The sequence below is a fragment of the Pseudopipra pipra genome, chromosome 14 (assembly GCF_036250125.1).
Source record: "Pseudopipra pipra isolate bDixPip1 chromosome 14, bDixPip1.hap1, whole genome shotgun sequence".
NCBI classification, from domain to species: domain Eukaryota; kingdom Metazoa; phylum Chordata; class Aves; order Passeriformes; family Pipridae; genus Pseudopipra; species Pseudopipra pipra.
In genome coordinates this window covers 8010880-8029005 of record NC_087562.1, presented here as the reverse complement: position 1 = coordinate 8029005, position 18126 = coordinate 8010880, and the positions used below count along the sequence as shown (strand labels likewise).

The following is an 18126-nucleotide window of genomic DNA, read 5'->3' as shown; positions in this document are numbered from 1 at the left end:
AGGGGATTAGGAGTTCAGGAACCCTAAACATGGAACCCTAAACATCACCCCCAAATGAGGGAGGTTTATCAGAGGCACCCCCAGATGATGTCCCCTCACTAACATGTAATACCAGTGTGATACTGCTTTCATACCGGGAGCCAGAAGCAGGGCTGGAGCCTGAGACAGGGACCCTAGAGATTATATGGGACACCCCCAGGTGATATCAGACACTGGGCCCCCCACTAACAGCAGCAGTGGATACTGGTTTCATACTGGGTGCAAGGAGCAGGGCTGGAGGGGAAAGGCACAATGGGGGTTCAGGGACCCCAAACATCAACCTCTAAATAAGGGGGGTTTGTCAGAGGGACCCCCAGATGATGACCCCCACTACCACTGACATACTGGTTTTACACTGGGAGCAAGGAGCAAGATTGAAGGTAGTGAAATTCCAGGGGATTGGGGGTTCAGGGACCCTAAACATCACTCCTAAATGAGGCAGCTTTATAAGAGGCACCCCCCAGACGATGCCAGCCAGGGCACAAGCTGCAGAGCCCCCCACTAACACACCACTGGGATATTGTTTTCATACTGGCTGCTCCCCCAGGAGACAGGGCAGCTCTTCCAGCTCCACGGAGCAGCAGAGTTGGAAAAATAAACTACAACCCCCCTCAAACTGAGGGGTACAGACTCCCAAGGCAGGGGAGAGGGTGGAGATGGGATGCAGAGAAGAGCAAGAAAAGGAAGAACTGGTTATCAAAATACTTTATTTCAGGGAGATCCCTCAAAAAAAAAAAAAAAAAAAAAAAAAAAAGAGGGGGAAAAAAAATCAAAGGAAGAAGGACCCTCCTGTTAGACAGACATGCCCACAACACCTGCAGGGCTCCTGGGAAATCAACTGAACCAATCCGCTGCTCCAAAGAAAGGACAGGTCATTCCCGAGGGGATTGAGGCAAGAATATATATATATTTGTTCCTGGGGGAGGAGGGGGTGTTGCCAGCAGTTCACAGCAGTTTTCGGCTCTCTCGGCACACAGGAACTAGAACTGCATTGCTGAAGACACTCAACACACAGCAGGGCTAACTAGGAGAATACAACTCGAGGCTAGCAAAGAGGGGAGGGGAGAGAGGAGAAGTGGGAGCATCCCACGGGGCTGGAGTCCTCTGTGCAGAATTTACACGGCTCCGGAGCCACTGGCCCTCACGGAGCCGGAGCGAGTCGTCGCGGGAGTCTCGGCTGACAGAACTTCCTTAATTTTTTTGTTTTGTGTGGGTTTTTTAAAAAGAATCGCAGCCAAAATGAAGACAGAACTGCAAAATCCCAAAGTGGCCGCTTTTTCCACTATTTATAAAAACATCAACAGTCACTACAGGGCATGGCCCACTATACTTTTCCCGGGATTTTGGCCCGCTTGCGAGCGATGGCGTCTTCCACCGCCTTGAGCTGCTTCAGGAGCTCCTCCCGCCGTGACAGGGTGCTGGACTTGCCCCCCTTGACGCCTGCAGGACCCGGGTCGGATGCCTTGCCTGGGACACTTGTGACTTTGCTGGAGCTCTTGGATTGAGGGGAGAGCTGGCGTTTCCTGGGAGAGAGAGAAGGGAGAGGTAGGTGAGAGGCACTGGAAAAACCTCAAAGACATCTGCCCTGGTGGGATCATTAAGAATGGAAAAGACATCATCAAGTCCAAGTTTCAACTGGATCCCACCATGCCCACTAAACCATATGGAATCATGGAATGGCTTGGGTGGGAAGGGATCTAAAATTTCATCCAGTCCCACCCCCTGCCATGGGCAAGGACACCTTCCACTAGCCCAGGTTCCTCCAAGCCCTGTCCAACTTGGCCTCGGACACTTCCAGGGATGGGGCAGTTCCAGCTTCTCTGGGCAACCTATGCCAGGGCCTCCCCACCCTCAGAGGGAAGAGTTTCTTCCTAATTTCTGATCTAAACTAATCTGTCAGGAAGTGTCACAGCTAACACATCACTCCAAGAGCTGGTGGGAGAAAACGAGAGGCCTTGGGTTAAAAACTAGCTGAAATAGTAAAAAAATCAGCTGTTCCAGGGAGATTCCCAGAATAAACTCGGCACCATGGGCTGTGCTATCTCTTGGGTGCAGTGAGCAGCTCAAGGGAGTGGCAGAGAGACAAAGAGGGGTGAGCAGCCCTGGAGCAGCCCCACAATCCCAAATCCTGACAGCCCCTTCCCTGTGATGCCACTGGGCCTTGTGGTGCCCTGGAGAAACCAAGTGTGTCTGTAACCCCCTCCTATCCCCCAGATTGGCATAGGGCACATCAAAACCACCATGTGCCACTGCCAACTCAGAGAGCAGCAGGATTAGAGGGTCAGGAATCATTGATACCAGCGCTGGGCTGGAATGGCTGAGGTTCCCGTCACTGCTGGAAAACAGGACCTGAGGGCCTGAGGCAGGACAGGGCTGCGGTAGCAGGGTGAGGTTTTGGTTTGGAAAGACTATGAGACATGGAAATTGAGGCTCATTCGTGGCCCAAGCTGGGAGAAGGGAAGGGAAGGGATGGCACAAGTGCAGCCAGCCAAGGAACACTGGGATGCGTTTGCTTCCAGAGATCCTTGGAGAGATGACACTGGAGAAATGCAAAGCAGCATTGTCTGGCTACAGGCCTGAGAGAGCCCCAGGTGTACCACAGGTGCTCCACAACCTTTAGCCTCTGAAGCTACATGTCCAGTCCTGCAATGGGATACTCCCAGTACAGCAGTGGGTATGGCCTGCCAGGAATTTGGACGTGAGCTGGTCACCTGTCACCTCAGGGGACGGCAAAGTGCAAAGCCAGGGCTGTCAGGGGACACGTTTTAATGTGTCACAGTAGCAAGGTGAGCCAGGCTGGGAAAAATGGGAATCAGGCACCGGAGCTGGGTGCCAGAAGGAGCTGGGCAGCAGCGGGTGAAGGGGTTGTACTCTATTGCTCATTAACACTGTGCTAAACGAGGCACTGACGGGGCTCACACCTGACCCACTTGGCTCCTCTTGCTGGGACTGACCTCAAGAAAACCCCTGGGCTCCGGCTCATCTCCAAGCTGGAATGGCTCAGCTTTGCACGGAGCCTTGAGCACCTCTGGCACCTGCCCAGGGAGCTCCGCGTCCTTCCTCCTGCTGTGCTCCATGGCAACTGGGAACTGCAGTCCTAGAGCCTTGGAGCTGCCCTGGGAAAGTGTGAGCCCAGCCTGGCCCACAGGGAGCCCGGAGAACAAGCAGCACTCACCTGTCTGCCTGTGCAGGGGAAGGTTTTGGGTTCTGGCCCCTCTGTCGCTCCTGTTTGGGGGATGAGAGTCTCCCAGTTGCCTTCCTGTCGCGAGAGCCTGTTGGGAGAGGAAAAGAAAGAGGAAGATATTCCTGCTTGTCACCAAGGCACAGTTCACTTCTCTACCTGCTGAACCCCCCCAGCAGTGTATCAGTGCTCTCTTGAAACCAGATCATGCCAAAAAAAGGCCCAGTCCAGCAGCAGCCAGGAAAAGAACCTCCTGCTCCACTACAGGGGGAGCAGAGAAACCAGTGAGGGCTGTGCCCCACCGTCCCCTGTACACATCATCCGCTGTAGGGAGGGCACCGGCCTCTCCTCATCCTCCAGCTGCTGGAATAAGGCATTTTTTGCTTGCAAACCTGTTGGCTCTGCACTGGTAAGGTCACAGGGTGTACTGGCTCAAAGAGTGACAGGTGAGGGCAGTTCTGCTGCTTTTGGAGCCAACAGGACCATCCTTCAGGCAACATCACCCCCGTGTTTGTTCACAGGCTGAGCTGTGATGCCCTGCCTGGAACTGTCATGGGGGCTCAGGGATGAGGGGAAGCTCACTGGGGTCCTGGAAAGGTGCTCAGTCCCTCCTGGCAGCAGCACCTCTGTGTGCCAGGGCATCCCTCTGCTCCTGAGGATGGACACTGTGACAGGCCAGGCTCTGGACACCACGGATCCAGGTGAGACAGACTCAGGGTACCACCATTGACCAGTCTGGTGCTGGAACACCGAGGGGCTCAGTCCCAAGTCAGCCAAGGATACCTTTCTGATGGTGGAGGATACCCTCCACTGGGATTTGAGGCTTCAGGGCTTGGACTCCCATCAATGAAAGTGTTCCAGGCCAGGGTGGATGGGGCTCAGAGCAACTTGGTCTAGTGGAAGGTGTCCCTGCCCACGGAGGGGGGGGTGGAATGAGATGAGCTTTAAGGTCTCTTCCAACCCTAACCATTCCATGATTCTGTGATTTGCTACAGCTTAAAAATTGCTTTATAAGACCAAGACAAGAAATAGTACAGAATTACATCTATGTTTATATCTGTAAAATATGCTGGGTTGGCCCATTCACTCGTCTGCAACTCAGCAGCCTGTGAACTAGATCCCAGTGAACTTCAACCTCAACCAGTCCCATCCATGCTGCCTCTGCAGGAGTCAAATGCAACCAGGTTATTAGCACACAAATTCTTGCTGGCTGGGACCCAGAGTCAACAAGATCCACCTACAGCTGAGCCACCAGGGAAAACAACATCACGTGGCAGCGCTGGCTCCGACGTCACAACCAGCCACCTCTGGCTGCCAACTCCCCCCACCCCCTGTGCTTTCTGGCAGCGATAGCACAGGCTGGAGTGTGGCATTGAGTTCCCTCTCTTCGGATCACCAGCTCGGTTTTCCGAGGTGTTACAGCCTCTGGTGAGGACTCAAGGCCTGGGAGAACACTTGGAAAGCCCGAGTCTTTCTAAACATCCAGGGCAGAGTGGATTGTGTCACACACAAGTGGGGAAATCATCTAATTTCACAGGATGGGTGATGCAGGCAGTTATTGCATCCATCCATTCTGGGGCCTTGGCAGCCTGCACTCCCTTTCTAAGCACCGCCACAAGCCTGTCTGTCAGGGTAAGATTCACTGGGATGCACTGGAATCCAAGGTAGAAAAAACTCCAGGATGCAGTAAAGGAAACTCCTCTGACTTAGAATCATGGAATGGTTAAGACTGGAAAAGACCTTTAAGATCATCAACCCAGCACCACCATGTCCACCACTAACCATGTCCTCAGGTGCCACATCCACACGGTTTTTGAACACTTTTCCAGGGATGGGGCTTCCACCACAAAATGTTCCCTAGTACTCAATCTAAACCTCTCCTGACTTTGCCAGCCACATCCAAGGACACCAGCAGCGAGCAGGAGGCTGTGGAGGTGAGTGCTCTGTGTCTTTAAAGCAAGGGGGTTATTTTTTTGGAAAGGACTTACATGGACACAATGGAGCCACAATGGGCACAATGTGCCCAATGGACAGTATGGTAAGGCCAGGTTTGGTCTGACCTCACCCACGCCAGGGCCCCCCTCCACCGTGTTTTTGCAGCAGGATGGGCAATACAGCCCCAGTATCTGGTGGCAATCACACACACTGAAGTTTTGGAAGGACACATGACTGTAATTAATCTTTCTGGTTATTGGATTCTTGGAGCAGAGGCTTTCACGGGACATTTGTCACCCAAGCACTGCCTGGAGCAGGAACCTGGAGCATGAACCCAGACAGGCCAGGAGCCCAGGGATGGCTGATGTCTCACCTCTGTCAGGGGACAGGTTGGCCCGTTTGGCTGGAGGGGAGGTTGGCCTGTCCTTGTCTGCTGGCTCGTATCTCTTCCTACTTCCTTTGTCAGCTGCCTGAAATGGAATTAGAACAGACAACGGAGCTGAGCAGCCACTTCCCTCCAAGGAACCATCATCTCCCTGCGATGGTACCTGGCTCATGCAACCACCTCTCCCATTAAACTCTTTCCACACACCAGTCCCAACCTCCCCTGGATCGTGTCATTCCCAACCACGAGAAGGCAACGGCAACATCCTCTTGCGCTATTTTCAGAATAGAAACAGGAAAACAGCAGCTTTTTGGGATGTTTTTTTTTTCCAGCAGCACCAAGGATAGCAGATGTTAAGGAGGCATGTGGAACCCTGCCTTTTCCAGGCTCTGAGGGTGCTGGCAGTCATGTGTCACTGCACACTCCTCCCTACAGAGCAGCTTCCTGGCCATGATAAAGCCGCCTCACGTCAGAGCACAGGGAAGTAGAAAAATCTGCAGCCTCAGACTGTGCTGGGGAATTTGGGCTGTCAGAGCAAAATATTAACGCTTCAAAAACAGGAACCTGCCCACGTGAGCGGGGCCAACACCCTGCCCTGGCACAAAACCCCACGAGGCCAAACTCTCCCACATGATGTGGATTGCGATCACTGCTGGAGGCTCCCAACTGGGGCAGCGGGATCAGTGGGAAAGGGGGAAGAGCCAAGTGGGCACACTTTTACCTCCTGACTCGAGTGAATGACTCGTCAGCAGCTCGCTCCAGTGGGAGGAGAGCGTGCTCGGAAGCGTGCCGGGAGTATGCTCCCAGTGGGAAAGGCCCCGGCACATGTGGGACTCTGGCTGCAGCCTTCGAGCAAGCGGGAAGAGCCCTTGAAGCTGCAGCAGGAATGTGCCCCAGGGAAGCCGCCAACACAGTCGCAAACTGAAGCCACCACAGGGTGTGTTGCTGCCAGACTGGTTCTGTCTGCCGCCCTCCAATCCAGCTCCAGATCTTCCTGGCTGAGCTCATCCTGCCAGCATGGAGCCTGGAGCTCCCCTTCCACCCGTATCCATCCCACCCATTGCTGGGATCCCTTTGAGGAGGAAATCTCAGACATCCACCCCCCTCACCTTGTTCAGGAGGGTCAGTTTGATCTCCTTGTGCCCACTGAAGCCGCCCTGCTGCGACTGGGGGGCCGAGGGCTGCTGGCTCTGGAGCAGCTGCTGGGATTTGCTGCCCTGGGTGGGCTTGGCTGATTTCAGGAGCTGAGCAGGCACATCCCGTTTCCGCTTCTCCTCTTTAGCACTGTCTTCTTTTTTTGACTTTCCTGTTGAAACCAGAGAGCAGATGTGGTGACTTAGGACTGAATCCTTTGGAGGGCAGGGCAAGAGGACGCTGCTCCAGGGACTGGAAAAGCCCACATCAGTTTACACAGCACGTGGCCCCGGGGTCAAAGGATTCAGGAAACCAGAATTTCCAAAGAGAGGAATATAAAACACAAAGAACAAAAGGCTTTTGCCGCCAACTCTGCTACGGTCTAAAAACAACAAAGAAAGAGTAACATGATACCGGAGTTGTCCGGATTTTCATCACCTTCCAAGGGTGAAAGAGAATAAGAGGAAGAACTCTCAGGGAGGTAAAGAGAACTCTCAGGGAGACAGCCACAGGCACAGGGATGGAAGGATGTGAATGTAAATTTGCTCCATGGCCTCACCCTGCCCAGGTGACACCTCTGGGCTTCCTTGGTCTGTGCTCAACGATTTTCCTGGAGCCCACAAGTATTCCCAAGTAAGTTATATAGGATCATTGCTCTTCCCTTCTTTTCCCAGGACTCCATAGAGGAAAAAGCACTAAAGCAGGTACCTCTACCTTTCTTCTGCTGGGCTGGGGTGGGGGAGCGGGAGCTGGCCGAGGACACGGGGCTGGCCAGGTCCGCGTACATGTCCTCGGAGTCGGCGCTGCGCACGGAGCTGCTGCTGGACGAGGCACTGGACACTGAGGAGACGCTGCTCACGCTCAGGGACCTGCAAAGAAACAACAGCTCAAGAAAGCAACAACAATCAGGCAGTGGTGAGACCTTTTTCCATTCCCCTGGCTGGATGTCAGGAAGCTCAAAGGCAGGCAACGACCAGGAAGAAAGGCCGTGTGTCCTGGGGTGCCGATGATATGAAAATTCCCAAACACGTAAGATGTACACCTAGAAAGTAATTAAGGCAACATGTAAACAGGTCACTGTTTGCCCAGAAAAACAAGGAGTGAAAGCAGGGTGTGCTGTCACAGGTCAGTGTTATGGCTCAGGGCAAGGGTTCCCTGGCAGGGTTTCTGGTGTTGGCAAACATTTACTGTCACGACAGGTAATGACAGGGAGGATGCCTCCAAGATGGTCATCTCCTAATGGTGTCTATTCCTGGAAGTGTTCAAGGCCAGGATGGACAGGGTTGGAGCAACCTGATCTAGTGCAAGGGGGGCTTGGACTAGATGAGCTTTAAGGTCCCCTCCACCCCTAACCATTCCAGACATACGTTAACTCCATGAATATTCAGGCAGCCTCTCCAGCCTGTTCCACAGGCCACACCAACCTGCCCTGCCAGCAAGATCCAGGCTCCCTGGCTGGAGGCTGGATTGGGATAACTGAACAGGCTGTGGCAGCTTCAGCACAGACCAACCCTGCTACAAACTGCAGAGTCTGTACCTGCTGGCATCATAGAATCATAGAATATTCTGAGTGGGAAGGGACCCACACGGATCATCAAGTCCAACTCCCATCCCTGCACAGGACACTCCAACAATCCCACTGTCCCAGAGTGTTGTCCAAATGCTGCCTGAGCTCTGGCAGCCTTGGGGCTGTGACCACTGCCCTGGGGAGCCTGTTCAGTGCCCAACCACCCTCTGGGGGAAGAACCTTTTCCTGATATCCGACCTAAACATGATGGAGCTGAGCTCTGAGAGGTCACATGGATTGTTGCAATGGTGACAGGATGAGCTAGAAACTCCTTGTCCAGGCTACAGGATGTCACAGCAAAGCTGTTTTGGGCACACACTGTATTTCCTCCGTTTTCCCCTTCCCCACACCCCTGGAGGAGCAGCACCCACAGCCCCAGAGCCACACAAGCAACTCCTGTGTTCATTTTTCCCACCCGTGCCCAGCTCTCTGAAGCTCTTGCATCATCCCTGAGCTGATGAATGTGACAAGCATGTGGTAAACAAGTTTGGATTTCTGTAAAATAACACGGATGTTGAAGCTTGGAGTTCCACAGAGTTCAGGGATGTGAATTAGAGCTGCTCAGAGCCAAATCCTGCCTAATCCACTAGTTTTGCACTACAGGCCTACCCTTAAATCTGTGTCCCAGGGAAGTGCTGTGTTTCAAGGCTCTGCCTGTGAGCTTTCAAGGACTCTTGTGTGTGAACAGATGCAAAAGCCTGAATGAATGACTTGAAAGAGGTTTATTTTATGACTCTTTGCTGGAGGGAGTTTGGTGTCTACACATCCCACAGACTAACAGCCTTAGAACTGTTCACTTGGGGCTAAACACAAAGGGAACTGGCTGTGCAACTTTACCAGCAAAAGCAAAATATCATTAGCTGGGCCTTTCAGGGATTTTCTGACCTACCTCTTCTGACAGGCCAAGCATCTTCCCTAAGGACATGCAAGAACCAGAGGTAGGAGAGCTTTGGGAGAGGAAAGCTCTGTAGCCTGAAACTGTTCACTTGTAAAGCAATTAGGATGTGGTTATAAGATCTTTTGGTAGCAATTTAGGCTAAATGGGCAGTTGGGCACATGTGACAAGCTAATTTCCATGAATAAACCACAAGGAAAATATCATAGAATCATGGAATGGTTTGGGTTAGAAGGGACCTGAATGATCACCTAGTTCCATCTCCCTGCCACGGGCAGGGACACCTTCCACTAGACCAGGTTGCTCCAAGCCCCGCCCAGGGCCTCCCCACCCTCACAAGCAAGGATTCTTTTCCAATATCCCATCTAAACCTCCCCTCCTCCTTCAGCTTAAGGCTATTCCCCTTCATCCTATCACTCCATGCCCTTGTGAAAAGTCCCTCTCCAACACTGTACTCTTGTCACAATTCAGTACTTGGGATCTGTAACACAAAACCAACTTTATCGCACCTCCCAGTCACCTGTAGCCTCTGCTACTGGAAGCTACAGAGAGTTTTTGCTGCAAAAAACCACAACAGTGAGGAACAGTCACAATCTCTCCTACTTAAATAACAGCAAGGAAGGGTCGCGGATACCTGGATTTCCTGGAGCCAGATGGGGAGTGGGAGACTGAGGCAGAGGATGATCTGGAATGAGATCTGGAGAGAGACCGAGACAAGGACCTGGATCGGGAGCTGGAGCCGCTGTAGCTGCTGGCACTGCCACTGATGCTGCCACTGATGGTCCTCCTGCAAGACAGCAAGTGACACCATCACACAATAGTAACTGCAAGGAAAAGGAGAGAGAGAGGGGGAAAAACCCACGAGAAACAAGTGATGCACAACAGAGTTGCTCACCACCCTCTGATCAATGCCCTGAGCAGTGGTTGGCCTCTTCCAGCCACCTCCCCCAGTTTATACACTGGGAATGATGTTCTGTGGTGTGGAATATCCCCATGGCCAGTTTGGGTCAGCTGTCCTGGCCATGCTCCCTCCCTCCTGAACATGGGAAACTCAGAAGCCCTTGACTTAGGGTGAGCTACTGAGCAACAACCAAAACATCCACATTATCAACATTATTCTCATCCTAAATCCAAAACACACCAGACACTAAAAAGAAAATTCACTCTATCCCAGGACAGCTTCCTACAAACTAGAATTGCTAACTGTGTAATGCAGTGGAATATCTCGTATTTCAGGGTGTACAAATAACCCTACACATTTTTGGGACTAGAATATCAGTCCTAAAATAAATAGAGTTGTTCTGTCATTTGGAGAGTGTAGGACAGTGGGTATAAGCATGAAAAAAACCACCTTGAAAATCCAAGATTGGAATAAAGGGAAGGTGGCTAAAAACATCTGAGATGAATATTAATCATTAACTAAAGAAAGAGAAACAGAAACTAGAACTGATAGAGTTTCTAGAGAAAAAAAAACGTCATCATCAGTTTTCATCAACAGAGACAGAACTGCACGGCCCAGCCACTCAGCTTCTGGGAAGAAGGAGGAGATCCAATGCCATGGAAAATTAAGAACTGACTTGGGATGCTTCTGAAAACCTGAGTGGAAAACAGACTTAGACCCATGTTCAAAAATCTCCCATGATCCAAGAAAACCATACATGCCTTACTGCAGGCATGAAACATTCCCAGGCTCCTTGTGCACTCATAAAACGGATATTTCTGGGAAATACATTTCTTACACACCAAATTGCTGCTTCCACAGACCAGACACAGAGGTACCACACTGCTATTTCACTTGGAATACTGGAGTCACATAAGATGAAGGCAGGAAGGGAAAGCAGGGCAGGGAGCCAGCAAGATGTGTACTAGGACAGTGAAGGCAGTGGAGTTTTCCCTCCTCTGCTCCTGTGGAACTGCTGGATGCTCCCAGGACCACACAGAAATACTCCCTGCACATATTTAGAATAAAGAGGGTCCAAACCCAACACAAAGCTCGACCCTCCATCCCATCAGATCTGTCTCTGACCAAATATACCTTTTTCCTCGCTGTACCACCTCCACAAGCAGCAGCTCTCAAAATTGCCTTTTTTCCCCCCACTCCAAGCCCTGCTTTTGACACAATTCATTTTTCCACCTACTTCATCCCCCTCGCCTTCAGAGGCAGGAGCCACTTGCTGTGACAAACATTCACCCCACCCCCCACTCCTTCCCTCTCTTCCCATTCCCTCCCTGCCCCAGGAAATGGATTTATCCTTTAACATCGAAGAGCCCTGGTGGTACTCTGGAGAAGAACCCTGGATTTGCTGTATCTTCCAGGAGATCAAGGCTCACTCCACCCGCAGCAATCTTACCTCCTGGGTGGAGTCCGTGTCTGACGTTCCTTCCTTCTCGCCTCCCGATTATCCCCTGGCTTGGCTGGCTCTGGAGCAGCTGTTGTAATTTTAGTGAGTGGCTGAGGGACTGGAAGGGCAGCGAGTTTCTTCACAGATTTGTCACTGTAAAAATGACAGTTTTCACGTGTGTGATCAAAGTCAGTAGGTACAAACCATATTCTCAGAAGCAATGAGATGTGCTCAGGTTTGTTGTTGATCAACGTTATATTGACTATGGAATCATGGAATGGTTTGTGTGGGAATGGACTCTAAAACTCATCTCATTCCACTCCTTGCCATGGGCAGGGACAAATTCTACTAGACCAGGTTGCTCCAAGCAGAATCCAACCTGGCCTAGATGTAATTCCTGCAGCTACAGAGAGCTGGCTATTTCACTAAAACACAAACAACACAGATTTCCCTGAAGACTTGTTTCCCATATTCAATTCACCTTTTCAGAGTCAAATTACTACAAAACAGGCAATTTGGGAGATATTTGACTTGTAAATTAACTCCTGAAGTAGACTGTGTGAATCACTGTTTCTTATCCTACTGATTCCATGCATTTTTATCCCAAACACATACACCTACTTAAAATCTGCCAGTCAGGCTTAAGAATGAAACACACACAGTTAATGAAAAAATGCTCTTTTTCACTCCATCACACAGATCAGGAGGATGCACAAGAGCCTGTGTGTGCAAATATCCCTTGGATCCACCCCTTGGGTTGTGTTTCCCTGTGGAAAACTGGATGGGAATAACACTGCACTATTTAGCACCCACTATGTGAGATGGGAATCACTGTGGCTCTTCAGTGCTGCTCAGTTCAGGGCTCAGAGCACTCCAACCTCTGCTCTGATAGCTGGATACTGCTCAACATATGATCATGGAATGGTATGGGTTGGAAGAGACCTTAATGCCCATCCAGTTCCATCTCCCTGCCAGGTGCAGGGACACCTTCCTGCTCCAAGTCCTGTCCAACCTGGCCTCGAACACTTCCAGGGATGGGGCAGCCACAGCTTCTCTGGGCAACCTGTGCCAGGGCCTCCCCACCCTCACAGGGAAGAATTCCTTCCCAATATCCAATCTAACCCTGCCTCTGGCAGTGGGAAGCCATTTCCCCATGTCCTGTCACTCCAGGCCCTTGTCCAAAGTCCTTCTCCAGCTCCCTTTAGGCACTGGTACATCCCAGCACTGATTAATCAGGGAGGTGGTTGTCTGCACAAAGACACTGTTAATTCCTCCTCTTGTGCTCAATATCTGCATTTATCCCCTGCAGAACACAGGATTAAGCACAAGCCATGTTATCTAGTGTAAATAATCCTTGTCCTAGTGCTGTGGTGTTACCAAACCAGCACTGCAGGAGCACTGGGAGGGTGCAAAGACATCGCTGCAGGTGCTGAACGAGGCCTCTGAGGGCTGAGCCCTGAGTGGAGAAGGAAAAAAACCCCAAACCCCCAGGTTAATAAGGTACGAAAAGTGTGGCAAGGGGGACTGTCCCATATTCTGGAGAATTTAGGGGGATTCCCATGGTGTCACTTATTTGCAGGTCACCTTAAAAGAGGTGACATCACTACGGTGTTGTGTCACCCTCCGACATATCTGTAATTTACTATTGTAGAGTTTGTGAAATAGCAATTTCAGGAATTTAAAAGAGCAGGAGCACTGCCATAATGTGCCAAAACCACCTTCATAGTCCTGTTTTCATTTGTATTCCAGTGTTAAAAGCTGATGAAGCTGAACCATTTCTTTATTCTAAGGCTGTGAATTAACCAAAGCCACAGTAATGAATTAAACTCTCATAGAGCTGCTGTGTAAATATATCTGCACAAACAGCTTAAGCAGTAAATCAGGCATATGTTTAAACACTCATATATACATGTAATACTTAAGGATACTTGTACAGCTTAACTTGTATTTAGTAAGTTAAAGTGCCATTATTTAATTAAATATGCCAAGCTAAACACTCTTCTATGCAGGTTCTATTTTGCATCTTTCATTTCTTCCTTCAGCTGCCAACCAGGCTGTAGAATCCCAGAAGAGTTTGGGTTGAAAAAGACCTGAAAGATCATCCAGTTCCACCCCCTGCCATGGGCAGGGACACCTTCCACTAGCCCAGGTTGCTCCAAGCCCTGTCCAACCTGGCCTTGGACACTTCCAGGGATGGGGCAGCCACAGCTTCTCTGGCAACCTGTGCCAGGGCCTCCCCACCCTCACAGGGAAGAATTCCTTCCCAGTATCCCTCCTAACTCTGCCCTCCTTCAGCCTAAGGCCACTGAAGGTCAGAAGGGTCTGACTGGGGGATTAGGCTCCTGTTGGACTCTGCACTGGGGTATCCAGAGGGAGATGAAGCCTTACCCTTTCCCAGGAGGTGGCAATAACTCCCCTTTAGCCTTCGCCAGTGGCTTGTGTGGAGATGGTGTTGGAGAAGGAGAGGGAGAAGATGAGAAGGACCGTGATCTAGGAGGGAAAAGACATCACTCAGCTCAGTCTCTGGGATTGCAAGAGGTTTTACTGGCTTTCAGTGCATTTTGACACCACTTCTTCCTCACCAGGAAGTCCTGAGCTTAAACTTGTTTTATATTTGGACTCTTTAACAAAACTTAATTTGTGTCATCAAACAGTGGTAAAAGAAGAAAACAAAAGGAAAAAATAGGGTCAGCTGGAAGAGAGGCACTGCAGGTATTCCACACCAACACCTGAGGCTGTTTCCATATGCTCTGGATTCTCTCCTTAGGGAGAATGTCTATGGGAAAATAAGTACAATTTTGACTTGCAAGTTCAGCATGAATTGCCTCAATCTGCTTTATGCCCTGTAATTCCTAGTGCAGTTTATCCTTTAAACAGCAGCAAAACCCTAAAAACCTTGGGAGAAAGACACAAAAAATACACCTAAATCTAATATTTAACACAAGGTGAAAAATGTGGTGCATCTCAAAGGCAACAAATCAAAGGGCAGGAGCTGTTTCCTAAGCCCAGGGCTGACCTGAGCTGAGCCACTGGCAGGACACAACATGTGCTCAGGTGATTCATCCCACTGCCAAGACTGGAAGTCCCTCTGTTGCATCCCAGTACCTCAGAAAGCTGGACATCTGGATGACAGGCCTTCTGGGGAACAGTTAGGGACCAGGGTGTTCCTCACTCTCCTACATTCAGGGAGAGGCCCAAGTGGGTCACCTACACCTGGCACTGTCCTGCAAGCAGCAGAGCCCAGAATGGGGTGGATGGGGGAAGGTCAGGCTGCTCTCCAGGTGAGATCAGCTTCTACCTGAGCCCTTCCTAGGAGAAACCAGGTCTCCTGTGATCCACTCTGTGTGATTTGAGCCCTGAAGAGGTGCCTATCCAGGGAGCCAGTTCTTCTACTATGTATATTCCAGACTTGGGAAACTGTCTGCAGGGGCAAGGAAGTTGCAGAGGAATAAACATCCCTCTGTTTGTTTAATCAGCCTGGAACACTGAATTGCTGCTTTGAAGTGTCAGGACTATCACAAGACACAACTGCTTTAATAAAGAAATGTGATTTGCCTCTTGAAATAGAAATTCCAGTGCCATAGAAAAGAGATGCTGGTGAACTTCTTCCAATCATAAAATGCAAATGATGGGAACGTTAATTTACCAGAGGCATGGGAAAGGGCCCAGCCACAACAGCACCATGCTCGTGGGTGGGAGGACTGAGGAGAGGAGGGGGTGGCTGATGGATCTCCTTCATTCAACATCCACACTGGCAGCCTCCCTCACTCAGGGAAGTGGTTTGAATGGATTATTTCAAGAGCTTGTTATTTGCTTTTAAGTAGCAGCAAAAAGGAGTGGTTAGAAAACCACTTTTCCATTGGTTCCAAATCCCAGGAGCCATTACCTGGACCTGCTGCCTGAGAAAGAGCTGTGCCTCGAGGAGCGACTGGAGTAAGAGCTGTAGGAAGATGATCTGGAGCGAGATCGTGAGGAGCCTGAACCAGAATAGGTGGATGAACGAGAAGAGGACCTGAAACAAAAACATTTTAAATTTATAACCTTTTAAAAAGTCCTCTGAGACCTGAGTCTCCAAGTATGTTCTTTCCAAGTTCTGCTCCAAAAACTACCTGTCTTCTCCTCCTGTCAGGACTGCAGCCTATCCTCAATTCCTCCTTTTCATTAAGGGAGGAAACTCTTATTCCAACCCTCTTTGCACCCTTAAATAAGCCTTCCCTCCTTTAGTTATTGATTTTCCATCCTTTCTGGGAACTGCTTCCACACATTTTTATGCCTTTTCACCAGACAATCCCCTGACAGGTCAGGGAAAACAGAAAAGCCTCAGGTGCAGTGATCCCAGCAAGAAAATCTGCTTCAGGAGGGCTTTGGCTTTCAGATCCCTATCTCCAATTCAGTATGTTCCTCATTCCTCTGGGATACTTCTCCCCCTTTTTTCAAGAGCTTCAAGTTCAAGCACTCAAAGAAAACAGATCCAGCTTCTGCCTCGAGGCTCCCAGATTCAGGGAGTTTCTTTCTGAAAGCTGTTTTTTGTCTTGTTTTACACCTGTTGGTTTCCAAGCCCCACTCCAGCCTCTAAGGCTCTGTCAAACCTCCACAACCCCAGTTTTTCCCTGTAGCATCAACACGCTCTTACTGGAGTGGGCTCACCTCATCTCTCCATCTCTCCTGGAGTGACCAAGCTCCAATTTTTACAGCTTTCAGCTGTTTGTGCTCCTATTAAGGTCAGTTTTCATCTAGATCAGTTACTAGATGTAAGGGCAGTAACATCTACACTGCATCCAGGTCTAATGGATCTGAAAAATGGCTTTTCCGAGGACTTGCTTCTTCCTAATCCTCATCAGGTCACAGCACAGTTTCCACGGTTTTCCCTGCCCCTTTTGGATTTCATGTCACTACCTGTCCATAGGTGTTACTGAACAGCAGGTCTTGAACTGCTTTCCCAAACATTAAATCCTGGAATGGGTTGCTTTGGAAAGGACCTTAAGGATACGTCCAGTTCTACTCCCTGCCATGGGCAGGGACACCTTCCACTAGACCAGGTTGCTCCAAGCCCCATCCAACCTGGCCTTGAACACTTCCAAGGATGGGGAATCCACGACCTCCCTGGGCAACCTGTTCCAAACATCTCAACACCTTCCCTGGTCCTGAGTCGGCCACATCCAACTCCTGGACACGCTAATGGATGTGCCAGGCTCTCTACCCTCCCTCACCTGGAGGAGCCAGAGGCAGAAGCTGAAGAAGCAGAGGTTTTCCGGCGCCTCCGAGCACGGCTGGGGGACACGGACACGCCGAGTTTCTTTTTGGGGGACTTGGATCGGCGCCAGGGATCCTTCCACTCGTCCGCCCGCTTCGACTGGGCCGTGCCAAGTGCGGTCGACTCCTTGTCCTTCTTTGGTGGCTCAGGCTGACGGCTGGAAAACAAAGAGGAGTCAAGCAGCTGGGATTCTGAGGGAAGCTTATAAGGTTTGTAAAGGAAGATACACAAAGATCTAGGAAAAGATATCAGAAATATAAATATATTGTAATAAAACATATAAATAGATACACAGGGCCATGAAAATACCCCAGAAATTCATCTCTCATAGTGGTACCAGCTTAACCTCCATTGCAGAATGTCCAGCATCATTTTGGGGTGATAAAGTGTTAGAACAACTCTCAATTTGTAAACCAGTTTTTGCAAACCTACAATTTTATGAACTTCTTTGTCCCACTGACCAAATAGTGACCTCCCAGCTGATTTCAGGTTCAGCTTTTGGCCTCGAAGGAATGGACACAAGCAAGAGGGAAGGGAATGGGAAACCTGGCTCTTCTTGAACCTGTAGAGATGGAGCAGCCCAATCCTGGCAGGCAGCCCCCAGTGCAATGGAGAGAAGAGTCACTCTTCTGAGATTCAGCCTAAATTATTCTACAATTCCCTTATCAGGACATCTTGTGGGGCTGTGTCACAGGCTAAGGCACAGTGACCTCTTCTCACCCTTCTGAAGGGAATGGTTCCTCCCTCACCTGAGCATAAAGCAGCTCATCATGGCTGATTTATCACTGGATTATTCTCCAGGTGCTTATAAACATCACCAAACATGTTGTTGATAATCATGAGGATGTGACCAGTCAGGCCAGATACCCTCCATCTTCTCCCTTCCCTTTTAAGGGTTCTACTCCCATTTCTCCTTTTCTGGTTCTCCAGTTTTCCCTTCTCCCCTCCAATTCTCTGAAAATAATCCAGGGCCAACGTTTCAGGACCTGCACCAGACACTTCCTTAAGTTCTCCAGGATGAGTTTCTTCAGGCCAAGACTTTATTACCTTTCTTATCTCTGGGTGATTTAACTTGGAATTTTTCCTTGCCCTCCGTAACCCGCACCCAACTCCTCAATCACCTGCTTCTGACCTTCTCCCTTGGGTTTTAGGCAAAGTTTGTGCTGGAATAAAGCTTTATGAAGTGTGTTGCACTCACCAAATTACCAGGACAGTGATGTGTTTGTTCCTTTTCTCCAAATAATTAACTCTGTGAGAATTTGGGGGAGGAAAGGCCCCTTCCATGGCTGGCTTCAGCCAGTACCACCCCATTAGTCACACGACTGAAGTAACCACTCCCCACCCAACTTCCTCTACCTTTTGAGATAAAAAAGCCTCCTCCGAGTTTTCTAATA

General features: G+C 50.0%; 1 protein-coding gene across 9 annotated transcripts in view; it reads right to left on the bottom strand.

Annotated features, from left to right (window-relative positions):
• Positions 1–1298: 1298 nt before the first annotated feature.
• The window catches only part of ZC3H18 (zinc finger CCCH-type containing 18), a 46276-nt gene continuing 29448 nt past the window's right edge, over positions 1299–18126 (bottom strand). For 7 of the 9 annotated variants that reach the window (XM_064671024.1, XM_064671019.1, XM_064671025.1 and 4 more), the window contains 10 exons: positions 16689–16889; positions 15365–15490; positions 13867–13968; positions 11488–11631; positions 9771–9923; positions 7383–7543; positions 6650–6846; positions 5529–5625; positions 3215–3311; positions 1299–1562 (listed from right to left, as the gene is read on the bottom strand). In XM_064671024.1, the coding sequence (XP_064527094.1) occupies positions 1364–1562; positions 3215–3311; positions 5529–5625; positions 6650–6846; positions 7383–7543; positions 9771–9923; positions 11488–11631; positions 13867–13968; positions 15365–15490; positions 16689–16889 (1477 nt within the window). In that variant the 3' untranslated portion in view covers positions 1299–1363. The remainder of the gene's footprint in view (positions 1563–3214; positions 3312–5528; positions 5626–6649; positions 6847–7382; positions 7544–9770; positions 9924–11487; positions 11632–13866; positions 13969–15364; positions 15491–16688; positions 16890–18126) is intronic. The other 2 variants (XM_064671021.1, XM_064671023.1) reach the window with 1 other exon arrangement.